Here is a 23,522-nt window from a genome sequence, read left to right as displayed (position 1 = left end):
TAATTTGGAGGTCCTTGACGTGAAAAGGTTTGATAACCACTGTTGGACATAGCCAGATTGTACCAGGTTGTGGTAAACTGTGAATGAGAATGTGAAATGATATTAAGATGGGTGTCCTCCAAACGAAGGGGGCGCCACCGATGCATCAAGTCTGACAAAACAAAAAGTTCCTTGCGAGAACCTTATTTTGGAAAACCTCACCCGGATGTAAACGTTTTTGTTGCCTGGGTTGTTATGGCTCCTTGAAAACACGCGGATTACCAAAACAAACGTCAATTAAAGCCTGTGCTGTCCATTAAGAATAGCAGTAACCGGTTACATTGTGTGGGTATGCAAGAATATTTTGCCTAAGGTATGTATTTACTGTCCTGTATGTTGTGAAATGTGCTGAGCTCTTGGCAGTTGCTGAAATATATCTTGACCTAAAGTGTCAGCGATTAATTTTAGCTGAACTGTGTGTTTTGTGTCAGCTTGAACTCAATTCAAGCTGACATTCACCTCATTCAAAAGTATTAGTTGGTTATTATTAATATAGTCAGTGTTGTCATGTCTGCTTATTATAAGCATATTTGGGCTTATTTTTCTGTAAAGTTGCTGGTAAATATTGCGTTTTTTGGGCTTAAAAAAACAGTAGTTCTCAAATGTTTTCATGTCCTGGACCCCCAAATGAACATGTATTTGTCCCTAAACCCCAAAATTGGTTTTGTGCCAGCTGGGAGTCCCGTACCAGATATGTGGTAGAATGTTTCAAAACATATTCCAAATATTCCACATTTTATTTCATGTAGGTCTGCCATTTTAAAATGGCAGACCTACAAGCTCACAACGCATTGTGAGCTTGTAGATCTGCTATTTTAAAATAGCAGATCAGTATCTGCTATTTTCAAATGGTGAATGAGGGTGAGGGTTTTCCTGTGTAATTACACGGACGGACGGGTCAAAAGCCTTTTACTTGATGCAGGCTCATGTAGCCTTGATGCAAGACTGTCAATATGGCAGTCTTGATCCATTTGTAGCCTTGGATCAAGGTTATCATAGATGTATTTTTTTGAGTCTGACACTTGATCAAATACATCTATGATATTCTTGATCCAAGACTAATGCGTTTGGGTAATAGCGGGCACCTGCGACTCTGGACACCATTGTCTTGTCTACATTTATTTATTTATATTTATTATTATTTTTAATTACATTTGTATCCAATATTCCTACAAATTGTTACTAACCTGTGCATAGCCAGTCACTAAACAAGAAGTTGAAGTTGTTCAAATGTGTACTTTACATTATTTCTGACCATTTTCCAAAGCATACATTAATTCTTTCTTTTTTTTTTAACTCTGGAAAAAATATCCAATTTATTTAATAGAGGTGTCCACAATGTTTAGGTTTCTGCTCGACATTGTATTCCATAAGACCACAGAGACATGAAGAACCGAAGCGGTGGTGGAGGATTTCCGGACGCCCGGCTCAAACAGAGAGTGGAGCAGGCAAGTAGCCAACATTATCCAATATCCATAAAAGGCTATATCTTACTGACAGTATTTGTGAGTTAATTTAACTAGATCATAAAACTAATATCAGGGGAAAGAGAGCGGTTACATTTTGAAAGGTGTGGCCTGGCCCTTCTGAAGTAAAAAGCACTCCTAATGATTTCTGGGGAGTTATAAATGAGGCTTTGTATAGTATGCAGACTATGCACCTGTCTTCTGTTTTAGTTTAAAAAAAAGTGTACACTGCATACCAGTACCTAAAGGTGTCTAGCGTACTTTTCTTTTTAATAAAATATAAATAGTAAATTCGTCTTGGATTTCTAGCTCAAAATTGAATTCTTATACTCAAGTAATTGGTAAAAGAGTGTGAACTTGAAACCTGTCAGTCATTGTGGTGTTTTGTTGTATTTTGCAGTATCTTGGCGCGTCCAGTAGTTCATATGTTGACATTGCAGCAATGGCACTGGAGCTTCAGAGCTTGCACAGGTCAGTTCAATCATGTATTCTTAGGCTTAAGAATTGTGTCTATTATTGGCAGTGTTGGATAGCAGCAGGATTCATTTCAGTCACATGCCTGCTAAGGATTAATGTGTCACATAATCATTCCTCAGAATGGAGTATGGTCGGCGAAACAAGACGGCATTCAGAATCCAGGTTGAGAAAGGTATGTACTGTATCACTCCCTCCATGCAAAACACAACGTGCTTTAAATGATTTTCTTTTGTTAAATCAAAAGGCGTTTTATTTAACAGGTTAAGCTGTGTATTCTGATTAATAATCATTAGTAATCATTGCTGTAAGTGTTAGTTCAATCACAGGGGTCTCCCCATCTCTCCAGCAATTTAGTAAGTAGAAAATTAGTTTCAGGTGGTTCACCAATTTCATCCAATCGGGAGAGAGTACAGTATTACAATTACAATTCTGTCTTCTCATTTTTTTATTTAATCACTTCCAATTTAACTTGTTTATTGTTTACCCTGTATGAGTTCTCTCATGATTTGATTGTTTACTAAAGAGCAGGATAGGGAATCCCTGTTACACTTTAGCAATGATTACTATTATATGGGAATATAGGAATAATATTTGGTTCCTGTTGTTTACAAAATGGGTGGTTGTCAAACTCAAGAAGTCAAATCAAGAAAAGATTTGAACATTTTTGAAACATTTTAACAACAACACAAGTCTTGTATGGGGTCCCTAGCACAAAATATTTTCAGATGGGTGCCCGGGGACAAATCCATTAAGTTGTATTGAGGGTCCTTGACATGAAACAACTGGTCTAGAACAGCTCTGACAGCAGTAACCACGGCCTTTACAGATTGTTTGATATGGCACTGGACGCCGCATTTCACAACCTTTAACCCATTAAAACCGGGAAAGAATTTTAGTCATTTTATATTTTAATTGTATACTTTGGCTATTCAAAAATAGCAGATATACAAGCTCATATCGCGTCATCGCTACAAGCTTGAAGATCTGCCATTTTTTTTAAATCTTGAAAATGTGTGCAAATCTTTGAATATATATGTTTTGGTTTTAAAGCGAAAATGTTTAACTCAAATCTTTGATTCTGAGGGTTCCTGGAACAAAATATTTTGAGATGGGGGTGGGTGGCCAAATAATAATCTGACATTGAAACCGGTATAGGATATCAGGTAAACGATGAACCCAGCATCTGTCTAAATAACCTGCTATCAAAAACATGAGAACAATTCCATGCATGGTCGTCATAGCTGTGCTACGTGCTGCTCCTCTTCAGGAGTCTGAAGAGGTGAGTTTTCAGATTACGGCGGAAAATTGGGACGGAGTCTGTTCTAACTATGGGGAGCTTGTTCCACAGTTTGAGAGCTGTGAGGGAGAAGAGTTTAGAACGTGTGGAGCGTTGTCCCAGTGTGTTTAAGGAAGGTTCAGACAGCTTCCCTGTGTTAACTGATCTGAGTGAGCGGGAGGTAAGCGGTTGTAGGGTTGGATCGGGCTTTGAAGGTATAGGTGTGCCATGCCTTTGGTTGCTTTGAAGGCCAACATCAGTGTTTTGTACTCGGTAATGCACATGGGCATTTAACATGGAGTTGTGTTCCCGATCAGGAACGCGCCTCTGCCTAGGCTGGGGAAGAAAAAAAAACCTTGATTGAACCCATCAATGCATTTTTCGCATCTATTCAATCTGTTTCCTAGGACGTTGTGGGCATCACTTCCTGTCGATTTGATCAGGTATGGGTGCATCCACACATAAGATGCAAATCACTGGACGTTCCATCCACTCCCATGTTATGGTAAAAACCGGAAAGACCGTCCCGATGCGCGTCTGAACTCTGAAGCGCATATCCGGGTTCCGCTCTTCCTTGAGTAACGGCCAGAAAACAAGAACGGAACCGGAACAAGGGCTTACGACAACTAGCGTCAACTTGCATCTCATGTGTGGATGCACCCTATGGGTACATACACACAATTCAGGGATCAAATCGACAGGAAGTGATGCCCACAATGCCCTAGGAAACTTGAGGATAGGGTTGTCCTGTTTTAAAAAACACTATTCTAAAGGGCTGGGGCCCGGGGCGACTGCCTACGTTACTCTCGAGTAGCCAGAGAATCATTTACACGCTCCAGGGTTTCCCTAGCACTAGAGATCCTGTTCTAGCCTGGTAAACCCTCCCTCCGGAAATCTCATTTAAATCAAATGGAAATTAGATTTCCGGAGGGAGGGTTTACCAGGCTAATCCTGTTCCGCCTGGTAGAGCAAGTTTAAGAAGGAATAAAATCACTTTGGAAAATTGGTTGGTCAGTTTAAATGGTTTGCTGCAAGTAGATGGTGGTAATGCATCACACATGGATGCCAACCGCCATAAAACTCAACAGAAGAAGAGGAACGTCATAAGTGGGAGGAGCTAAGATGCAAGCGAGGTATGAAGATGAAAAAGAAGGCATTTGGTCAACGGACTCGCGTCTTACTTTGAAGTCAGATAACCGGAAGTCCCATATGTATTGAACCTGGTTTGACCATGGGGTTGACGCCGTTGGATAAGAAAAACGTGGGTTGATAGATAGATAGAGCAAGTCGGGTATAATAGACTAGAGGTCATAATAATACCATCGTGACACCCATGGATATAGCTGTGGATCACCTCTGTGGAGCCCCGAGCATGTTAAACGCGCTGAGCGAGGCGGACTCCTGGGCGCAGCAGCAGGGGAACCACAACACGGAGCGCAAGACCACCAGCGACCTTCGACGGCTCTCGGAATGGCTGCGCAGCAACAAAGGCGAGACCCGGCAGCCGGAGAACATTCCTCCGGCGGACCTGGACGAGCTGCTGGGCGCCTACTTCCTCGACGTGAGGAAGCTGCACAACGGCGACGAGTACGAGCCGGACTCCCTGGCCGCCATACAGCGCAGCGTCGACAGGCACCTCCGCGGCCACTCGTACTGCTGCAGCGTCATTACCGACCCGCGGTTCAAGTACTCCAACGAGTGTCTGCTGTTTAAGAAGAAGTCGCTGAAAGCCGCGGGGAAGGGAAACCGTCCCAACAAGGCGGAACCCGTGTCGGCCGAAGAGGTACAGTTTCTGCTGGATAAGAGGCTGCTGGGGCCCTACAGCGCCGAGTCGCTGATCAACAGCCTGTGGTACGTCAACACCGTCCACCTCGGCATCAAGGGACAGAAGGGACACACTACCCTACTGTGGGGCGACGTGGAGAAGAAAGTGGACGCGTGCGGACGCGAGTACATCGAGTATCACGAGCGAACGAGCAAGACGCTGTCGGGGCGAACTGCCGGGGAACCGCGTCCCACTCCCCCCGAGCCCCCCAGGGCCTGGGGGGACCCCAGCAACCCGCTGCTGTGTCCCGTTAGGCTCTATGACGAGTATGCCAAGAGGCGACCCCCGCAGTCCACCTACCCCACTACCAGGTTTTACCTGAGTAAATATCATGGCAAACGGGACGACGTGTGGTTCATCGATATTCCAATGGGCAAGAATACAGTGGGGCAGATCATGAAAGTTATGGCGACAAAGGGCAAGTACCCCTCCTGACGTTAATGTTGTTGGGCTTTGTTGTGTGTGTGTGCAAGTCTGCAAGAAGTTGTCCCCCCAGAATCTATGAATTTAACCAGAAGTTGTTTCTCCAAGAGTAATTCAAAAGTGTGTCAAATGCTTTTTTTCCTCATCTAAGTGACTAAATAAGTCTACGAAAGTACAAAATAAAATGTGTGAGAAACGAATAACTACTGGGGCATTCATGGGTTTTCCTTGGAATAACATCAGGCAAGGAATAACCTCTAATGTGATGTTGGTCGTTCTTGTGTTCGTATCTGGTTTATTAAACTGTAATTAACAGACCAATTATCCCACCCAGGTTAACGTGTGGAAAACATGCTTGCTCCTACTGTAAAATAGTTTTGTGTTTCACTTTTTTATTTGTCTCTCTTAGCATATGGAGCAATTCTGAATGAGTCTGGTCTCAATGATCTAGAGAGCAGGCACTTGGCTAAGAGAGCCAAGCAGAACCACAATGACAATGGGTAAGTAACTCTTGGTTCTTAATATCTTTGATTATGACTATAATTATAGTTATAACAAGTGTGTATGCCATATTTTCTGCCAAGAATATTGTTTATTCATTATAAATGATATGTCCAACAGTGAGGGAAGCAGCATCTCGGAGGACTCGTCGGATGGTTACGAGGTGGTTGAAGACCCGGTAAGTAATCGTTGGCAGAATGGTTATTTTGAATATAATATAGTTTATGGTTATTTTGAATATAATATAGTTTATGCTTAAGACTAAATTCCCCACGTATACTCCCTTTCCTCCATAGCCCAGCAACCAAATGAACAACTCTTTAGTGTCTCTGTACCGGAAGGGAAACCCTGACAGTGGCACCTCATCTCCTAGAGGGGAGCAGTCAGCCGCGGGCAGCCCAGCCACCGTATCCACCCCACTGGGTCGCACCCGAGCACATCACCCCAGTGCTGGTGGCACACAAGTTTCCGCAGGGGGCTGGTTCATTGATAAAAGGCCTGAGCAGAACATTCTCATCGACCTGAGTGAAGAGGATCCAGCCAGTCCTGCAATAAAGGTATGCAGCCAGAGGACGACTATGCATACTTATCCAACTAACAAGTCTATCAATGTATTATCCACTGTATGTTGTGAAAGGCATTTGAATTTAACGAAGGCTTTCGATACTAGGAGCTATCTCCATGTCCCCGATTGGTGTTGCAGTGCATATTTACACCTGAACATGAGCAGAACTCCCTGTAGGCCTATGTTTTTCTCACACAACCCCACAGAGGCTTGCCAACATGTTTTTGTTAAAGGAGAAAACCTAAAGTGGTGCCTTATTGTATCACATACCCAGCCTTTATTTGCTTACCCAGACTTTATCTGCCCTGAGTGAGGGTAGTGATAAAAATGACAGAGAGCGTGAGAACTGGTATCAACCTGAGGGCTTATAACTGTTATCAGCCTCAGGGGTGATGCAGCAGTAACTGACCAATCGGTGTGAGCTAAAGTGTCACCATGCGCTGAACTATCGCCAGCAACCATGCTGTGGAAGGCCATCAGCCTGTCAAACATGGCCGCCACAAAGACAGCATAGCTATGTTGTTTTTGTGACTAAATAAGGCTTTGGGTATGTGATAAACAGATGATCACCTGCATATTCTCAGTGAATACTGTGGCATATTAATTCTAGACTTGGATCTCTGTCAGGAAAAAAAGTCTTTGGCCAATAAAATAAGTAGTATAAAAGTAGTATTGTTAGGAATTAAAAGTGTGCTAGTTAAAATTAAGGATAAATACATGCGTTTCAAGCAGTCATTTAAAGATGGCCATCAAGGCAACCTTTAATGTCCCTGGGTATTAGTGTTCCATAGTTAAGGAAAATAGATAAATAATGCTCCATCCTGTGTGTGTGTGTGTGTGTGTGCGTGTGCGTGTGCGTGTGTGTGTGTGTGTGTGCGCGTGCGTGTGCATGGTTGTGAGTATCTAAGGACCTGAGGGGTGAAAAACTCCAGAGACTCTGTTATGTTGGCTCGCGATAACCTATTAAGGCAGTGCAGCTGTGTCTGACTGGATTGATTTGCTCTCCTCTCCTTGTGTTAAGCACGGTTATAGTTATGGTTACTAGACTGAGAAAGACCTTTTTGCCCTGACCAAGTGACCTTTTATGCACTGGTATTTATCATGTATTTCACACAAGATTAGCGGTCTGCAAAATTCCCTGAAAATAACTTTCATCTTGTTGGCAGTCTTTAGTAAAGATTGTCCGTTGAATGTGTGACTGCAATCAGAGGAGAATTGTCTGTGCATAAGTAATAGATGAGCTACTAATGACATCCACATCCAGCCTAGTAGACTAGTCTCAGCCTATATTGTAGTCGGTCTATAACTTAACTCAATTATAATCTATTTCCAAAAGCATGAGAGAACACCTCTACGGTGTACAGATGAAACCAAACGCAAACAGAAATGTATGCATCATCACACCAAGCACTACAAGCAGAGTTCACACCACCAGTATAATGTCGACTGTGGTGAACAAAATAGTTATAGTTACAGACAGTGCTTGGTGTGGATGGTCCATAAGTAATAGAAATTGAAAAAGTCCCCCAACCAATTCAGTTAGATAGTTTCTTAAAATTATGAATGGTCAAGAGAAATGGAGGATGAATCGGTGACCCACCAATTGGGAAAGTTTTTATTTAACAGTTGATGAATATAGGCACCCTAATGCTAGGTGCACTTAAAGGTATAACAAGGTGTACAGTAGGTTACATGTCTTAAGTGGGTTAAATTATAGTCCCTGAATTCATAAAATAAAATAATGACATAATCACGGATGCTGTAACCATAATAGCCAAGCTAGAAGAGACATCTCCAATATATTTTTTTAATAAATTAGTGTTTAAATATTCTGTTAATGTTGCTGCTTGTCTGCTAATTATTGTTTATTACATTACACCTAGTCAATGTCCTTGTATGAGCTTGTGTGTACTATGAATAAAATGATTGTGATTTGAGATTCTGATTATCTTTAACCAAATCCTAGAATGTGGTTTATAGTAAATCAATCGTGTACTCATGAGTAACCATACCAACTAAATGAACTAATAGCTGGTACTAGCTTTATAGCATACATCCTGTAGTCGTCATTAGTTTTTGTGTATTACTGTGATTTTTGTAAGCATTGTATTGATGATGACATTAGGACAGTCATTTGTGTGATGGTACTCCTTTTTTATGTTTTTCACCAGCAGGAAGAGGTTGACGTTTCTATGCTAGAGCCTGAGAAGTTCACAAAGACGAAAGGGAAACTCAAAAAGACGAAGAAGCGGAAAGGAGAGATTGGGAATGTTGATGGGGACATTGAGTCTAGTATCTTGAACAAAAAAGGTAGCGTACCCCCAAACTACATTACCAAAAGTGATAGAAAACCATATAAGAATGCTGCCACTTGTCATTGAATTGGGTTGTAATTCCTATTTATTTATTTTATGTGTCAGCAAAAACGAAAACAACCGAACTGCAATACTCCACTGTCAAATTTGAAGATGTGGGCGGCAATGATGCAACATTGACGGTACGCTGTTAATGCCATCGTTTTTCTTCTTATACTTGTACTAAAATGCATGCAGTATATGATTTTGTATAACCGACAAAAGTAAAATATGATGACTACTTAAGTTCATAAATCTGTTTTACCATTATCTGCCGTGTGTTAAATACATTGTTCTCCATTCAGGAATTGTGTAAGCTGCTGATCCACATGCGCCATCCGGAGGTGTACAGTCAGCTGGGGGTGGTCCCCCCTAGGGGTTTCCTCCTCCATGGACCCCCTGGTAGTGGCAAGACCCTTATGGCCCAGGCTGTGGCTGGGGTGAGAGCAGACCATAGTGTGGTCGCAGTACAGGCACATTTTTGAATGAACAAAATGTTTGAATGAAACTGACATAACCTATGTGTTGTCTGGAGTGGACCAATTGCTGATACGCCTGGGGCCTGCACACGTTGCACTTTTGCTCCCCTTTTTCTTTCAAGGCATCTTTTTAGCTGAAAAATATCTATTTACTGAGGCCTTAAAATCAAGCACAAAAATAATACATGCCTAAGAGTTGGAGTTTTTGTTTCTTTGTCTTGACTGTTTTCAATCTACAGTATGGTTGAGGGAGTGGATGTCTACAGTATGGTTGTGAGGGAGTGGATGTCTACACTATGGTTGTGAGGGAGTGGATGTAAATGTTTTGTCTGTGAAGTCTTTGACCCGAGGAAGATATCTGCAATGTCTTGAAATTACACAGCAAGCTGTGTAGCAATTATGAGGTATCTAACAGTGGTCCAAATAATGTAGTGCATTTATTATTGTGATTTGTCCCTCACAGGAGCTCGAGCTGCCCATGCTAAAGGTGTCTGCTCCGGAGATGGTGTCTGGGGTCTCTGGGGAGTCCGAGCAGAAGCTCCGAGAGCTGTTTGAGCAGGCTGTGGTCAGTGGAGGCTTTTTATTTTCATCCTGATTCATCACACAGAAAACTTGGTTTAAGCAGTGAAAGAATGAGTTGTGTGTGGTTCTCCTGTTCACTCATTCCCTTTGCAGACAAATGCCCCATGTATCCTGTTCATTGATGAGATTGACTCCATCACCCCTAAACGAGAAGTGGCCTCCAAAGACATGGAAAGGAGGATTGTCGCCCAGCTTCTCACCTGCATGGATGGTAGCTACCTCTATGACTTTTTCGTTCAAACATTGCCAACCAGCAAATTGTGATCTCCTCTTAACACATGCTGGTGGAGAAACGGGTCTTATCCAGTAAATGCACAGTGATATTTTACCATTGCAGGAAAATGCATCATGTGTGAATGCATTTTCTCTGGAGTAGATATTTATGTTGTTGGTGAAATTTGCCATCGATCTTAGCTGTTGCCCCTGTTATCCATTTGGTTTATTTGACTTTTCCCAGATCTGAACTCCCTGGCAGTGACGGCCCAGGTTCTGGTTATTGGTGCCACCAACAGGCCTGATGCCCTGGATCCTGCACTCAGACGAGCCGGACGCTTTGACAGAGAGATCTGCCTGGGCATCCCTGATGAAGCAGCTCGTCTCAGGTTGGTTAGAAAAGCTTCATTAGGGTACATTTGTTTGCAGAATTTGCTTATGGCACAGGCAAAACCACAAAAACCTTCAGCCCTAGTAAGCCTTGAGTTTAGAGTGCAAACTTCTATCTATTTTTTTCCCAATCCCTTTCTTTAGAAATATTTGGCAAGTTAATATTTATAGAATGTTTCATAATCAAATGCAATTCAAAGTGCTTAACATAAGGCATTAAAAGCCATTAAATAGCATAAAGATAAAAAAAGGAAAAACCATAAGATATGCAAAAATAGCCCAGGGGTTATTTGTGGGGGTGCTTACTCTCACACATTTTTGTACACAGTATTGTGAAAGAGCATTTTATACTCAAGCATCACATGGGACTTTAACCTAAAGGGGACTCTAACCCCCTGGTCATGTATTAACACAAACTCCTCTAAACTATGGCCCTGACAGGTATAAATTAAACTCTGTTGTTGAGTTACGTACTAACCTATATTCAAGACCATGTTTATTTCATTGGGTGCTCTTTCTGCTTACAACACAATACTCTGTGTCCGTACAATACCTGTCTTCAAATGCACCATTATGTGGCCATAACATTTCCATGTTCAAAATAAAATAACATAAAGGTGAATAAGTACTGCTTACTGTTAATTTGTTGCTGGTCAAGGTTTTGGTTTAACACTTTACAGATATGCGGGTTCACACAAGTTTTGGGTAGTGGGTGGCACATAATTCTGAAATGGGAAACAGCCTATCCCAAACAGTTGCTACAAAATTGGAAGCACGCAATCCTACTATCCTACTATAATTCAACTTTTTTACTATCACTGTCGCAGTGGGTTGACCAATCGATCTGAAAGGTCACTTAATAGAAACATGAATTAAAAAGGGTGTCCACTGACCTTTGGTCATATAGTGTGTAGGAGCCAAAATGTGTATTTGTGCACTGATCGATATGTGATAGATGTAGGCACCGCATTGGCACTGTGTTAGTGGGAGTGTTTCCGTAGGTAGCCTCCAGCGGCTATAAGTAATGGCACTCACCTGCTCACCTTATGGCTGGTTTGACCGTGGGGGTAGGGTGAGCTGGGAGTGATTAATATTTTGTTGACACATTTCATATTTTGCTCACTGTTTAATTTATTTCTTTGCACATATATATTACATATTTATTGGAAAACTTGTAATTGTAATATTTGGTGACACTGACGTAAAACATTTTAAATGTGAGCATCTGTTTGGACGGGAGTCCTTTTAATGTGCGCATCATACAGTTTTTTTTATCTCCCAGGCTTAGCCTGCCTGTATAAAAGAAAACAAATTAGCATTCAAGGTCATTCATAACAACCTTTGAAATATTGGGAGCCTTTGTGATGACCAAATCTAAGGTTTGTCCCAGACTATGAGAGAGCACTTAACATGCTGAGACAGTCCAGATGGAACAAATTGTGAATGCTGGCATGAAATTCACCGACTCCATCCTAACTAGCCCTCATTTCCCTAACCCCCTCCCATACATGCCCTCCTTCTATATCCCCCTGTCCCCAAGGCCTGTGTAAAGCACAATGTGTCACAGAGGCTCTGCTGATAACAACACAACAAGCATAATTGATGTCCTCAGGGTCCTTGCTGCTGTAGAGGTGATATTTGTGACATTTTCCATAGCAAGCCAGGACCCAGTGTGTATTTTTACTGGCATCTCATCACCACCAAGAGACTTTGTAGCCTTCGAACCAGGATGGATGAACAAGATGTACCTGACCCACACTGCAAACTCATAAAATGAGGGGCAGACTAAGTTACAGTCTGTCCCAGGGCCATTTACTATAGACAAATCCACTGAGTGCTGCGGTGTCAGACTCGTGCTACGGTGTGCATTCTGACACCGCAGTTATGATTGCACCAGGGGAGTGCTCTGTGGATTCGTCTATAGAATTATACTATAAATAATACTTTAGCTTTGCTAAATGTCAAATCTCTAGCAAACAATTTGTTTTTAATTAATAGTAGTAAACTTGATTTCAGAGATAAGAAAGAGACGTCTGCCGTCTTTAAATTAAGTTTTACTGCGTACAATATTTTGTATTAAAAATGATATATATTTTAAATTTGATTTATCCGTATGGTCCGTTCTGGCATTGGTATCAGCTGTGGATTTGAAAACCCTTAGTCTGTTTGGCATTTGATACTGCTGTATTGCCCGTCTGACAGTAGCAGCGTGAACAGATTGTCCCTGGGTGGTTAATGTCCTTGATTATCTGCTTTGCCTTGGCTCTGCACCTGGAGGGAGGGAAGCTCGTTCATTCAGTGATGTGTCTTGATAATCTTTTAGTGCTAATTTTGAAACTATTTTCTGTTTCCTACAGGATCCTGAAGACCCTTTGTCGGAAGCTGAAGCTACCAGAGGACTTTGACTATCAACAGCTGGCACGGCTCACCCCTGGCTATGTGGGTGCTGACCTCATGGCGCTGTGCCGAGAGGCTGCCATGTGTGCGGTCAACAGGGTTCTGCTGGAGAATCAAAGCCAATTGCAAATCCAAAGCCCTTGCTCTACAACAGATCTGTCGGCAAGTGGACCTCTTTGCACAGCTCCTGTGAAACAGGAGCTGGAGCCGGTTCCCCAGCCACCAGAGCCTGAACAGGTATTTAATCTGCCAACTGAGTCACAACAGCATTTTGCATTGCTGTCTTAGTTTGTGAATGCATTTTTCTTTTTTCTTTCTTTTTTTTTGCCGCGCTACGAGCTTGTAGATCTGCTATTTTTGAAAATTTGTGAAAATGTGTGCAAATCTTTGAATATATATATTTTTTAAGCGAACATTTGTAACTCAAATCTTTGCTTGTGGGGGTCCCTGGAACAACATATTTTGATGGGGGTCTGCGGCCAAATACATATAATTTTGGGGGTCCTTGACATGAAAAAGATTGAGAACCACTGATATAGAAACATACGCTTTTCAGAAAACTGTTGGGATTTAGGAGACATATAGAATCGGCTTCAGGTCTCAATGGGTTAACTTGGATTTTATCAATACCCTGCTGAACAGTTTTGAAAATGAAGCCACTCTGTATGTGGCAGTTGACCCTAAAGTAAACTGCAACTGACTGCCCTGCCTTTCAGATTTCTTTGCCAATGCTTTGCTACCTGGTTCATGTCGTTGTGCTCTACTTTGATCAGCAGGGGGAGCTGGCACGCCTGTTACAGTTGCTGAAGAGCACAGAATCCGTGTCAGAGGAGCAGCTGGCAGGCTTGTCTATACTCATGACAGACTTCCAGGCCTCCCTGGCCAGTGTCCAGCCCTCAGCCAAGCGGGAGGGCTTTGCAACTGTACCTGATGTCACCTGGGAGGATGTAGGAGCCTTACAGGACATCCGCGAGGAGCTGACTATGGCTATATTGGTATGGTGACCATTGTCAAACAAATGTTTATCATGTTACACAAATTCAGAGAATCCACTCCCATCCTCATTTCTGGTTTATTAACTCATACCAGTATTTGTGTCCGATACAAAGTCTTGTATTTTATGGTTCCAACTCCCGACCTAAAGTAGCCTGGTTCCAGACCATAGACCCCGCCCACTTTCTGCAGCTTCAGTCTGATAATCAGGCTAGACCTAAAGCCATTGTCAGTTTTATGGCCACTGCCGGGATGGTGGAGGAACTAAAAAAGGATCATTCTCACCGTTCAGCGACAACATTTTCAGTTTTCTTGCAAGTTACATTAACCAATTTCAACCTGGTGTCCCTATTTTGGGCATGTCATAGGCGAACATTTTCAAACAGGTCGAAGTGACACATTGTGAAGTTGTAGATTGGTTATCTTCATTCATCGAACAACAAAGTATATAGGGTTCACAATGTGCATGTCGATAAAAATAAAAAAGAACATACACTGCCTCAGGCAACACTTAAACATGGCAGCACATTTTCACAAGAGCAATAAGGAAATAGATCTGAGTGAAGGAACAACCCACTGACCCTGGTTACTCTTCCAGTTTCATTTAAAGCCAACCTTCCTGCTGATACTAACCTTCCTGCTGATACTACTCGTGTTAAATCAATAACTACCACCATGCAATATGTGTGTTTGTGGCATTGGATATTCGACCCTGTTCGGTGGTGGAGAATGTGGAATATAGTAATTTAATCAGCACCAAGCTAAATAACGGACCTAGCGCCAAGTGCCAATGTGTAGTTAAAGGTAGGGTAAGTGATTTGCTTTGGTTAAAATAAGTGTTAAATAGCTCTATATTCTGATAGTACTCATTGCTATAGAGTGTTTGTTCAGTATTAGGAGTCTCCTTGTCTCTCCACCTCTTTATTAAACAGAAAATGCATTTTCGTTTCAGTTTCATTTCCAATTTTATCCAACCAGGACAGATTACTCAATCATGATGTAGATTAAACAAGTGAAATTGGAAGTGATGACACTAAGAAATGAGCAGACAAAATTGGAACTGGAACACTATACAAATTAAGCTTAAAAATGGGTACTTTCTCCTGATTGGCTGAGATTTTGACACCTACCGAAAAACACCTACCGAAAAATGTATTTTCTGTTTATTAAAGAGCTGGAGAGACAAGGAGACATCTGTTACTGAAAAAAACACTCTATATCAATGATTACTATCAGAATATAGTATTTTAACAAAATACTTTTTGTTTTAACCAAAAAATATCACTTGCCCTACCTTTAATGTGTGTGCTAAATAATGGTCTTAAACAATTTATATTGGCTAGTTTGATAAATCTGGTAACTGTTAACATACTTGAAGTTGATTTGAATAAAAAAATATTGTTTACTTAGAAACTATTATCTAGTCTAACTTTGGAATGGTCTTTAAAATGTGCTGTAAAATAAATGAAATAAGATCAAACATTTTATTGAATTGCGTCCGTAAGAAGGAAATAATTTGGAGAATCGCAACAACTCTCGTGGGAACAAAAAGAGAAACCAATATGTAATATTATAACACGTCTCAGCTTCCATTGTTGAGGGAGCGTTGATGCAAGAGATCATTCTCCACCCCCTTGTTGATAAACAATGAAACCACCTTTGTCAAAACCATGAAATCTTATTTCCGATGTAACAGAGGCACTATGATAAACAGTATAAATTGAATTATGGTAATCTGTGACCAAGCATTCAACCTTTCCCCACTCTTCGCTGGCCCTCAATTGGGCCGGGCACCACAGGCCATACCCTGCTGATTGCAAACATGAATAGTGTCATTGTACAAGCAAGAACTGAAGCAACTCTGTGTGTATCGTCTTCCTATCCGTCCTCCAGGCCCCAGTGCGTTCCCCAGAGCAGTTCAAAGCCCTGGGCCTCAACGCTCCGGCTGGCGTGCTGCTAGCCGGACCACCAGGCTGTGGTAAAACCCTGCTGGCCAAGGTACCTTTTTTCTGGCACCTCTACCCTACGCCCACCATGCACCCTCTACACAAACACACACACACCCTGCACCCTCTACACAAATGTTTTATTTAAATGAATGAATTTCTATTTGTCTGATTTAACCCATTAAGACCTGAGGCCGATTCTACAAATGCCCTCTAAATCCGTAGTTCTCACACTTTCATCAAGATTTTTTTTTAAATGCTCCAAAAATAGCAGATGTACAAGCTTGCAGCGTGGCGAGCTTGTATATCTGCTATTTTTGAATAGCCAACGTATAAAATCTAGAATGAGACAGATGCTTTCCTGGTTTAATAGTTAATAATATGTGTATATATTAAACTTTAAATACATATCTTATATGCTAATATATCTAGTCCTATGTATTTCCTAGAATGTATGTACCAGTATATCCCTTTACAGTACCATCATTTTACAGTATAGATGACATGGTATTGCGTGCGTTCAATGTGTCTACTGTATGTAAATAAATATGCTAATATGCACTCAGATTTCACTTCCTATGTAAACGAGTGCAGAGTGACTGTTTTGGACGGTCAGTGACCCTGTTCTATGTTGTTGTTTTGGTGTTTCTGATGGCAGGCAGTGGCCAATGAGTCAGGCCTAAACTTCATCTCTGTCAAGGGGCCAGAGCTGCTGAACATGGTGAGTCACTGGTGTTTACCATGCCTTCTGCTGCTTGTCTGGCTTAAGGGCCCGGGGCAAGGCAGGTTTATTTGTATAGCACATTCAAAGTGCTTCACATAAAATAAGCCAGACATCAAGCAAGAGCAAAAAGAAACACAATTTAAAAGGACATTTGAATATATTAAAAGTTGAAATTACAGTGCAGAAGAATAGCTAAATCTCAATAAAAGGCAGAAAGCAAACAGAAAGGTGTTTTAGCTTTGATTTTAAGAACTAACAGTTGTTGCAGGCCTGCAGTTTTCTGGGAGTTTGTTCCAGATATTTGGTGCATAGAACTGAACAGTTTTAGTTTTGATACTGGGGACACTGGAAAGCAGACTTGTCCCAGATGACCTGACGGGTCTGGTTCATGATATCGTATAAACCTTCACAATGCTTTAGAAACGGGTTAACCGTTAAAGTGTCCCATCCCTACGCTTCTCAATGGAGTCTGTGTGTAACGCTGTCTGTGTACATGATGGTGAAATAATATTTGCCTTGCAAATGCAACACCAGGAAACACTGTCATGTTTCAATAACAACTGTCAATCATATAATCATCCTGTAGCGCTATATGGAAATTCCCTTTCCCAATGGAAAGTCACATCACAGAAGTAGGATCTGCCCTGCATGCTGCCTCAGCAGCACTCTTACTATATTTAAGCAACAATTCCCTTGGTATATTGTGATTATCACAAGTATACCATGACCTTTTTATAAATAAAAAATCATCCCAAATATGGCAACATGAAATTTATAGTCACATGATGTCTCAATTAAAGGTGGAATTCCTCCCAGAGACATCATGCATTACTCTATCCTCTCCACAATTCTTCCCCCCACACTTTTAGAGCATATCCGTGTCTGTAGTCGTAATGAAGATATGACCTTTTTTTTTAATGTCAAAGGTCTAATCGTAATTACTTCCTGTCAAACGCTAATATAATGCGTGATTGCATTAGCAAGCCCCTATGAATAATCATGATTTCACTCGCCTGTGTGATTCGCATAGTGCAAATGTTCCTCCACACGCAGCTGATTAGCATTATGGAGACACTGTTTGACTGCTACTCTGTTCTGAATCTAATTCAAGACGACGGCCGGATGGTGCATTACAAACGTTTGCGTTTTAAACTTAAACGGTACAATAAAATATGTATCTGAAAACATTTGACGTGAGAAATGGGCAATGCAGTAACATAAACATGCTTCTCTCTAACTGCTATTGTCACAATTTTTGAAAACCTTAAAAACTATAATGACTATAATGACATTCCCAAAATAGAGACCCAGATTGACAGTGGTTAATGCAGCATTACCAGATGCATGACAGGTGCGTTTAACGACATGGCAGAGGTAACTCAACCTGCTTGCTTGTCCATTATGAACACCTTTTGACTTAGTTACTATGACACACGATACCCTCAATTGGTGCTATGCTATATGACAGATGCTATGAGGTAACAGATGCGAGTGAAATGTTGGCTGCTCTTCATTATTCTTCAACCATTTGTGTGTATGCAGTGGTGGAAAGTAACTAAGTACATTTACCCAACTACTGTACTTAAGTACAATTTTGAGGTATTTTTTACTTTATTGGAGTATTTCCAATTTTCAATACTTTTACTTCTACTCCACTACACCTCAGAGGCAAATATTGTACTTTTACTATACTATTATTTGAAAACTTTAGTTACTAGTTACTTTGTTGATTTGAATTATCATTACAAAACACACATTAACCTCTTCAGCCCTATTTAAACCGTGGCTATTTGAAAATAGCCGATCTACAAGCTCACAGCTCTTTTGTTTAAATGCATAATGAGTACTTTTACTTTTGGTACTTTAAGTATATTCTGATGCCATTTTGATTGCAGTATTGATATTTTTACTTGAGTAAAAAAATGTAGTACTTTTTCCACCACTGCGTGTATGTGCGTATAGGGTTGTTCTCTTCATTTCCGCGTTCTTTTCTCCTAATTCCATTACCCCCCCCCCTCCCCCATTATGCCATAATCACATATGTGCATTATATCAAGACCGCAGACACGATAAAAGAAATTCCATTAGATTGCCACAGCCTTTTATACTGTTATATACAGGGGAGGTTTTTTATTCAGATTGTCAGAAATGAATGGGAACAATAAGTTCAAAAAGTCAGATTCCTGTTTGAAAGCCTGAAGTTCCTAATCATTTGTCACTGACCTAATCCCTGTGCTGTAACATTCTAAAAGTGATAACAACAGATTAAAGTCAGCCTGACATTTATCCTCTGGTACACATACCAAAGCCTTGTAAAAAGCATTAACCCGTTGACGAACCTTAGCGTCCATATTCTGGGATGAACATTTTGCGAAAATAGCAGACCTACAAGCTCACAATGCATTGTGGTACGTTGTTGGCTTGTAGACAAGTTCTTTTTAGCGAAGACATTAGGTGTAGAGGGAAATACTAACTGACCTAGTATAGAGCCCTGGGGGACCCTGGTCAACTAAACCGTAGACGATGCTGATTAGACTTCTGTGACATAATGTACTGTATTATCTACCGTCTACCCCTCATCAGTACGTGGGAGAGAGTGAAAGGGCTGTGAGGCAGGTGTTCCAGAGAGGACGCAACTCTGCTCCTTGTGTCATCTTCTTTGATGAGATCGACGCACTGTGTCCTCGTCGTTCAGGCCATGAGGTAAGAAGGGCCATCATGCATTATTCCTTACAACGTCTAATTCATCAGCAGATCGTCATGTTGGCAATAATATTGCATTTTATTAATTTTTTATTGTTTGATACCTTTTACTTTAAAGATGATGGTCCTACATTTTAATATTTTGGCTGGGTTTTGAAGTAGTGAAATTAAAGGTTATATGCGACCTCTGTACCAATGACGTTCTATGCGTTCAGTCAGGTGCCGGTGCGCGTGTGGTCAACCAGCTGCTCACAGAGATGGACGGCCTGGAGTGTCGGCGTCAGGTCTTCATCATGGCCGCCACTAACAGACCAGGTAGGAAGAGTGAGAACTTCTCTTGGGCCTAAAAGATTGAGCCTTGCCAAAACCACTTCTATGTACCTGAATTATGTCGGCACCGTCAGAGCGTTTCTGTGAATCCAAGCTTAAACCAAATAACTTATGCTGTTTAGTTTTTTTCCACGTCTCTTTTAAACCAAAACCACTCAAATGCTCGCAAACCAAAGAAATTAAATGAGTACCCAAATCAACCCAAGCTTGGGTTGTTATGAGGACTTGTAGCCAACTTCTGATTTGTCTTCCCAGACATCATTGACCCTGCGGTACTGAGACCGGGCCGTCTGGATAAAACCCTCTATGTGGGGCTGCCACCTCCACAAGACCGTCACGCCATCCTGCTCACCATCACTAAGGTACTAGCAGCTGACCAAGGAGGCCTCACACTTGGTCATGCACCTATTTGTCCAAACCAGTCCACAAAGATATGTTTGGAACTTTAGCTGAAACTGTTTACAAACCACTGATTATTATGCTAATTGAAAAGGAACACTATTGATTGAAGGGATTCTATTTAAGGGTAATTAAGTCTTTAAAGGCTTAAAGTCCAAAGCAAGCTGTCATAGAATCTCTATTGTTCGTTGTAGGGTGGCACCAAACCTCCTCTTGAGCAGGACGTCGGTCTCGAAGAGATCGCCCTCGATGATCGCTGTGACTGCTTCACGTAAGTCTAAGCTGGACGGGTTTTTTAATACATTTGTCATTTTCTCTAGTAGTGAGTGATTTCACAGCTCCTGTGGTGGTGGGTGGGATACTGAATGATTAGAGGGAACAAAAAAGCATTACAGATATATATACACAGACGGGGACAAATTAAAAGATAAACTTGAATAAACGAGTGGAGAGACGTAGCAAATGTAGATACTTCCATACAAGTGCACCTCACGATACAGTTAAGCAATTCACATCCTATCGTGCTCTGTGGCATGTATTGTGTATAGAAATGCTACGCAGGCCTACTTGACCTCTATTTTGGATCAAGATGTCAAGAGAAAATAATTTAAGTGACTATAACTTAAGGGTTTGTTATTGTGGCACAGATGACAGGAGCTTCACATTTGATAGTTCAGTGGTGCAAAAGCCATAGGCACTGAGATTTGGAAAAAAAGTAATTATGGTTATATGCGTCATCCTTCACCATATTAACATCAAACAAAGGTATATCTTTGGTTAGAATGGTGTTCCATCCCTCCAGTAGTTCTAGAGACGAGTACAATCTATGCCAGCAGGAAGCTGTTCTGGCAGTTTGCAGTGGCCTAACACCTTAAGACACGTTGTTTGTTTTTATCACACTCATTCCTGGTCAATTGAAAATAACCTCCTTGTGTTGATTGATACAGTGGAGCTGACCTTTCTGCTTTAGTGAGGGAAGCATCTGTCAATGCCCTGAGAGCCCATATGATGTCCCAATGCACTCCTTCACATTCTGGTAACATACTTTTCATTTCACTGTTAATATTTGCATAACTTGATCTGAATTGGTAACGGAGCAGTTGTGTATTCAGTCATCTGCTGTGATCTGGGGTCAAATATTGTGTTCATTGGATTCAATATGTGTTTGTCATTCCCCACAGGTCACGTGTTCTCCAATGGTGTAGTAGCAGACATCAGGGTTAGCAAACAAAACTTTGAGGATGCCTTTAAGAAAGTACGACCCTCTGTGTCCAAAAAGGTAAGAGAATGAGCCAATGGCATTTTGTTTCCCCATTGTGAATGTGACTTGTATAAACCAATTTTATGGAGTTGTAAACTATTGGAGTAGCCTTTGGCCTCCATAAGCCCTTCCAGTCTACTTTTGCATAATTATAATTCATCAGGACTGCTATCCTTTGTATCAACGTGTTGGGACACGGGCCCCAGTATGCAAATTATGGACTGCCTCAGGACGGAAACCGGGGAAGGAAGAGAGCATTTCTGCGTGCCTGTGTTCTTTGGCTTCAGTATAGGAGATGGAATGCCTCGGTAAGGAAGTGTGTGTGCGCGCGTGCGCAGACACATGTAGAGTTAACACTCCGGCTTCGATATGGGCAATGTTTGCTCCCATTATCTCCTTCTGTGAGGATGTGCTACTGAGGAAATCCTTTAAGAACAATATTAATGACAGTGTCTTGGGTAGACCGCAGTAATGCATATTACCCAAGAATTCAGGGACCTGAGGAAAATCAATCCCACAGGACAGCAGTCCCACAGGACTGTGGCACTAAGTAGGCTTAAGTTATTATCAATTATTTTCTCCAGAGGTTAAATATAGAATATAAATAATTCAAAAGTTTCACACCAGTGCAATGCGGAAATGGAATTTGTGGAATATCTGTCAAGATTTCCCTTGTTACATTCCTCGGTGCAAATCTATAAGTAGGCTTAATTAACTTAAATTAATATTTTTAGCTGCACTGCAAACCACCTCGACACATTTTTGACATTCAGAATATCTGTAGCCTGTGTACTGTACATGCTTACATTAGAATGGCATCTTCCTGTCTAACCAAGAGACCCCTTTAACACATAGTTCAACCACTGCAGAAGCTCATTGTGCCTCACGGCCATTCCAAGTATCTAACATATGACCTGTACATGTACAGTAAGGGATGGAAATGACTTGTTATTTTTGGCCGCAATGGTCCGCCAGGAGCTGCATTCCCCAGACACTTTTTTAAAGTGTTTGTGTGAGCTGATTCATCGGGCCTGGGGATATTGCTTATCTCTGGGAAACAGACTATTGTACTACACTGTTAAGGACAAGTATGTAACCTCCTTCCATATATCATGTTGCCCGGCAAACCAGTTTTTCCTGACTACCTTACTAAACATCAACAAACATTAAAGCATGTAGACTGGTGTTCGTGGAATTTTAACACACAGGCTTACATTTGGAGAGGCTTGTTTTTAAATGCATCATTAGCAACGATAGAAGTGGGCCGTAAACATTGCTGCATTAACTACTGTATAATGTAGTCATGCTTTCTTGACGGAGAACAAACTGCTGGTAATGGTTAAGAGGAAATGGGCTACCCAGGTATGGTGTGTACGAAAGTCAACCGGTTGACTTAGTCTTACTGGGACTGTCCTTATCTCTATTATCGAAACTGCTGATTAAACATTGGACAACTATGTCATGTTGGGTTTAAGATGATGAAAGAATCTAGCCTTGGCTGCTGGCGTGCTTTGACATTGCCATCTCCTCTGCAGGACCAACTGATGTACGAGCTGTTGAAGGAGTCTCTTGCCAGATGAAGTTGTTCCGTGTCCACAGGTTAATTGGGCAGACCAGACCGCAGACTGCAAGTTCAACAGTGTACATATGATTTACATGTCATACATGTACAGCAGATTTTGGCATTTTCTATAAGAATACTGGTTCAGGTTTTTCACAATCAAATATGAATTCATACTGATAAAAATATATGTACATCTTAAAGTTATAATTAAGGTGTATCTAGATCGACTCACAAAATAAATTTGAATACAACCAAGATGAACTGTTGTTTGGTATCAAGTCTTTCTCTACTTTTATGTTGGCAATGTATGCACGACATTTAGTACATCATGTACATGTATCCATTTACACTGTAAATGGATGCATTTGATAGATTCTGAAGTTATCAGTAGCCCAGGCTGTGGTACAGTGCAGAAGTTCACCACACCAGTTAGTTGTTGTGCAGTGAACCTGTTTTCCCATGTTTTCAGGTAAGTGTAACTACTGCACTGAAGAATACCTTTCAATTAGGTTTTATCCTGAGACTCCACATCACAATGTGTGGGAATCTCAACATTTGACCTTCAGCACTTGCCCACTTTCAGGACGTTGAAATGAGGTTTGTGTTCATGGATGG

General features: G+C 41.3%; 1 protein-coding gene across 5 annotated transcripts; it reads left to right on the top strand.

Moving 5' to 3' along the window:
* The first annotated feature begins 224 nt into the window (after positions 1-224).
* Positions 225-23,162, top strand: nvl (nuclear VCP like). Of its 5 annotated transcripts, none has more exons than XM_084075332.1 (24): positions 225-352; positions 1,386-1,487; positions 1,906-1,976; positions 2,102-2,154; positions 5,916-6,006; positions 6,128-6,185; positions 6,304-6,564; positions 8,744-8,882; positions 8,993-9,069; positions 9,232-9,366; positions 9,869-9,970; positions 10,081-10,198; positions 10,445-10,589; positions 12,948-13,224; positions 13,761-13,982; positions 15,874-15,978; positions 16,585-16,647; positions 19,234-19,353; positions 19,569-19,668; positions 19,939-20,045; positions 20,277-20,353; positions 21,030-21,118; positions 21,264-21,361; positions 22,879-23,162. In XM_084075332.1, exons 2-24 carry the CDS (start codon positions 1,425-1,427, stop codon positions 22,921-22,923), a joined length of 2,616 nt encoding a protein of 871 aa, XP_083931458.1. In that variant the 5' UTR covers positions 225-352; positions 1,386-1,424; the 3' UTR covers positions 22,924-23,162. The 5 variants fall into 5 exon arrangements, with proteins under 5 accessions (XP_083931458.1, XP_083931459.1, XP_083931460.1 ...); XM_084075333.1 differs by having other exon boundaries at positions 244-324; XM_084075334.1 differs by having other exon boundaries at positions 244-352; positions 1,414-1,487.
* Positions 23,163-23,522: the final 360 nt, after the last annotated feature.

Source organism: Gymnoscopelus microlampas (assembly GCF_963454915.1).
Source record: "Gymnoscopelus microlampas genome assembly, chromosome: 13".
Taxonomy (NCBI): domain Eukaryota; kingdom Metazoa; phylum Chordata; class Actinopteri; order Myctophiformes; family Myctophidae; genus Gymnoscopelus; species Gymnoscopelus microlampas.
Note: the sequence above shows the minus strand (reverse complement) of the source record. Positions and strands in the feature narration are given on the sequence as shown.

Bases quoted from the DNA above. Each gene is read 5' to 3' on its own strand.
- nvl (XM_084075330.1), top strand. From the start codon at position 4,592: ATGGATATAGCTGTGGATCACCTCTGTGGAGCCCCGAGCATGTTAAAC. The intron at 13,225-13,760 runs GTATTTAATCTG...TACTTTGATCAG, and splicing joins AGCCACCAGAGCCTGAACAG to CAGGGGGAGCTGGCACGCCT. The intron at 13,983-15,873 runs GTATGGTGACCA...TCCGTCCTCCAG, and splicing joins AGCTGACTATGGCTATATTG to GCCCCAGTGCGTTCCCCAGA.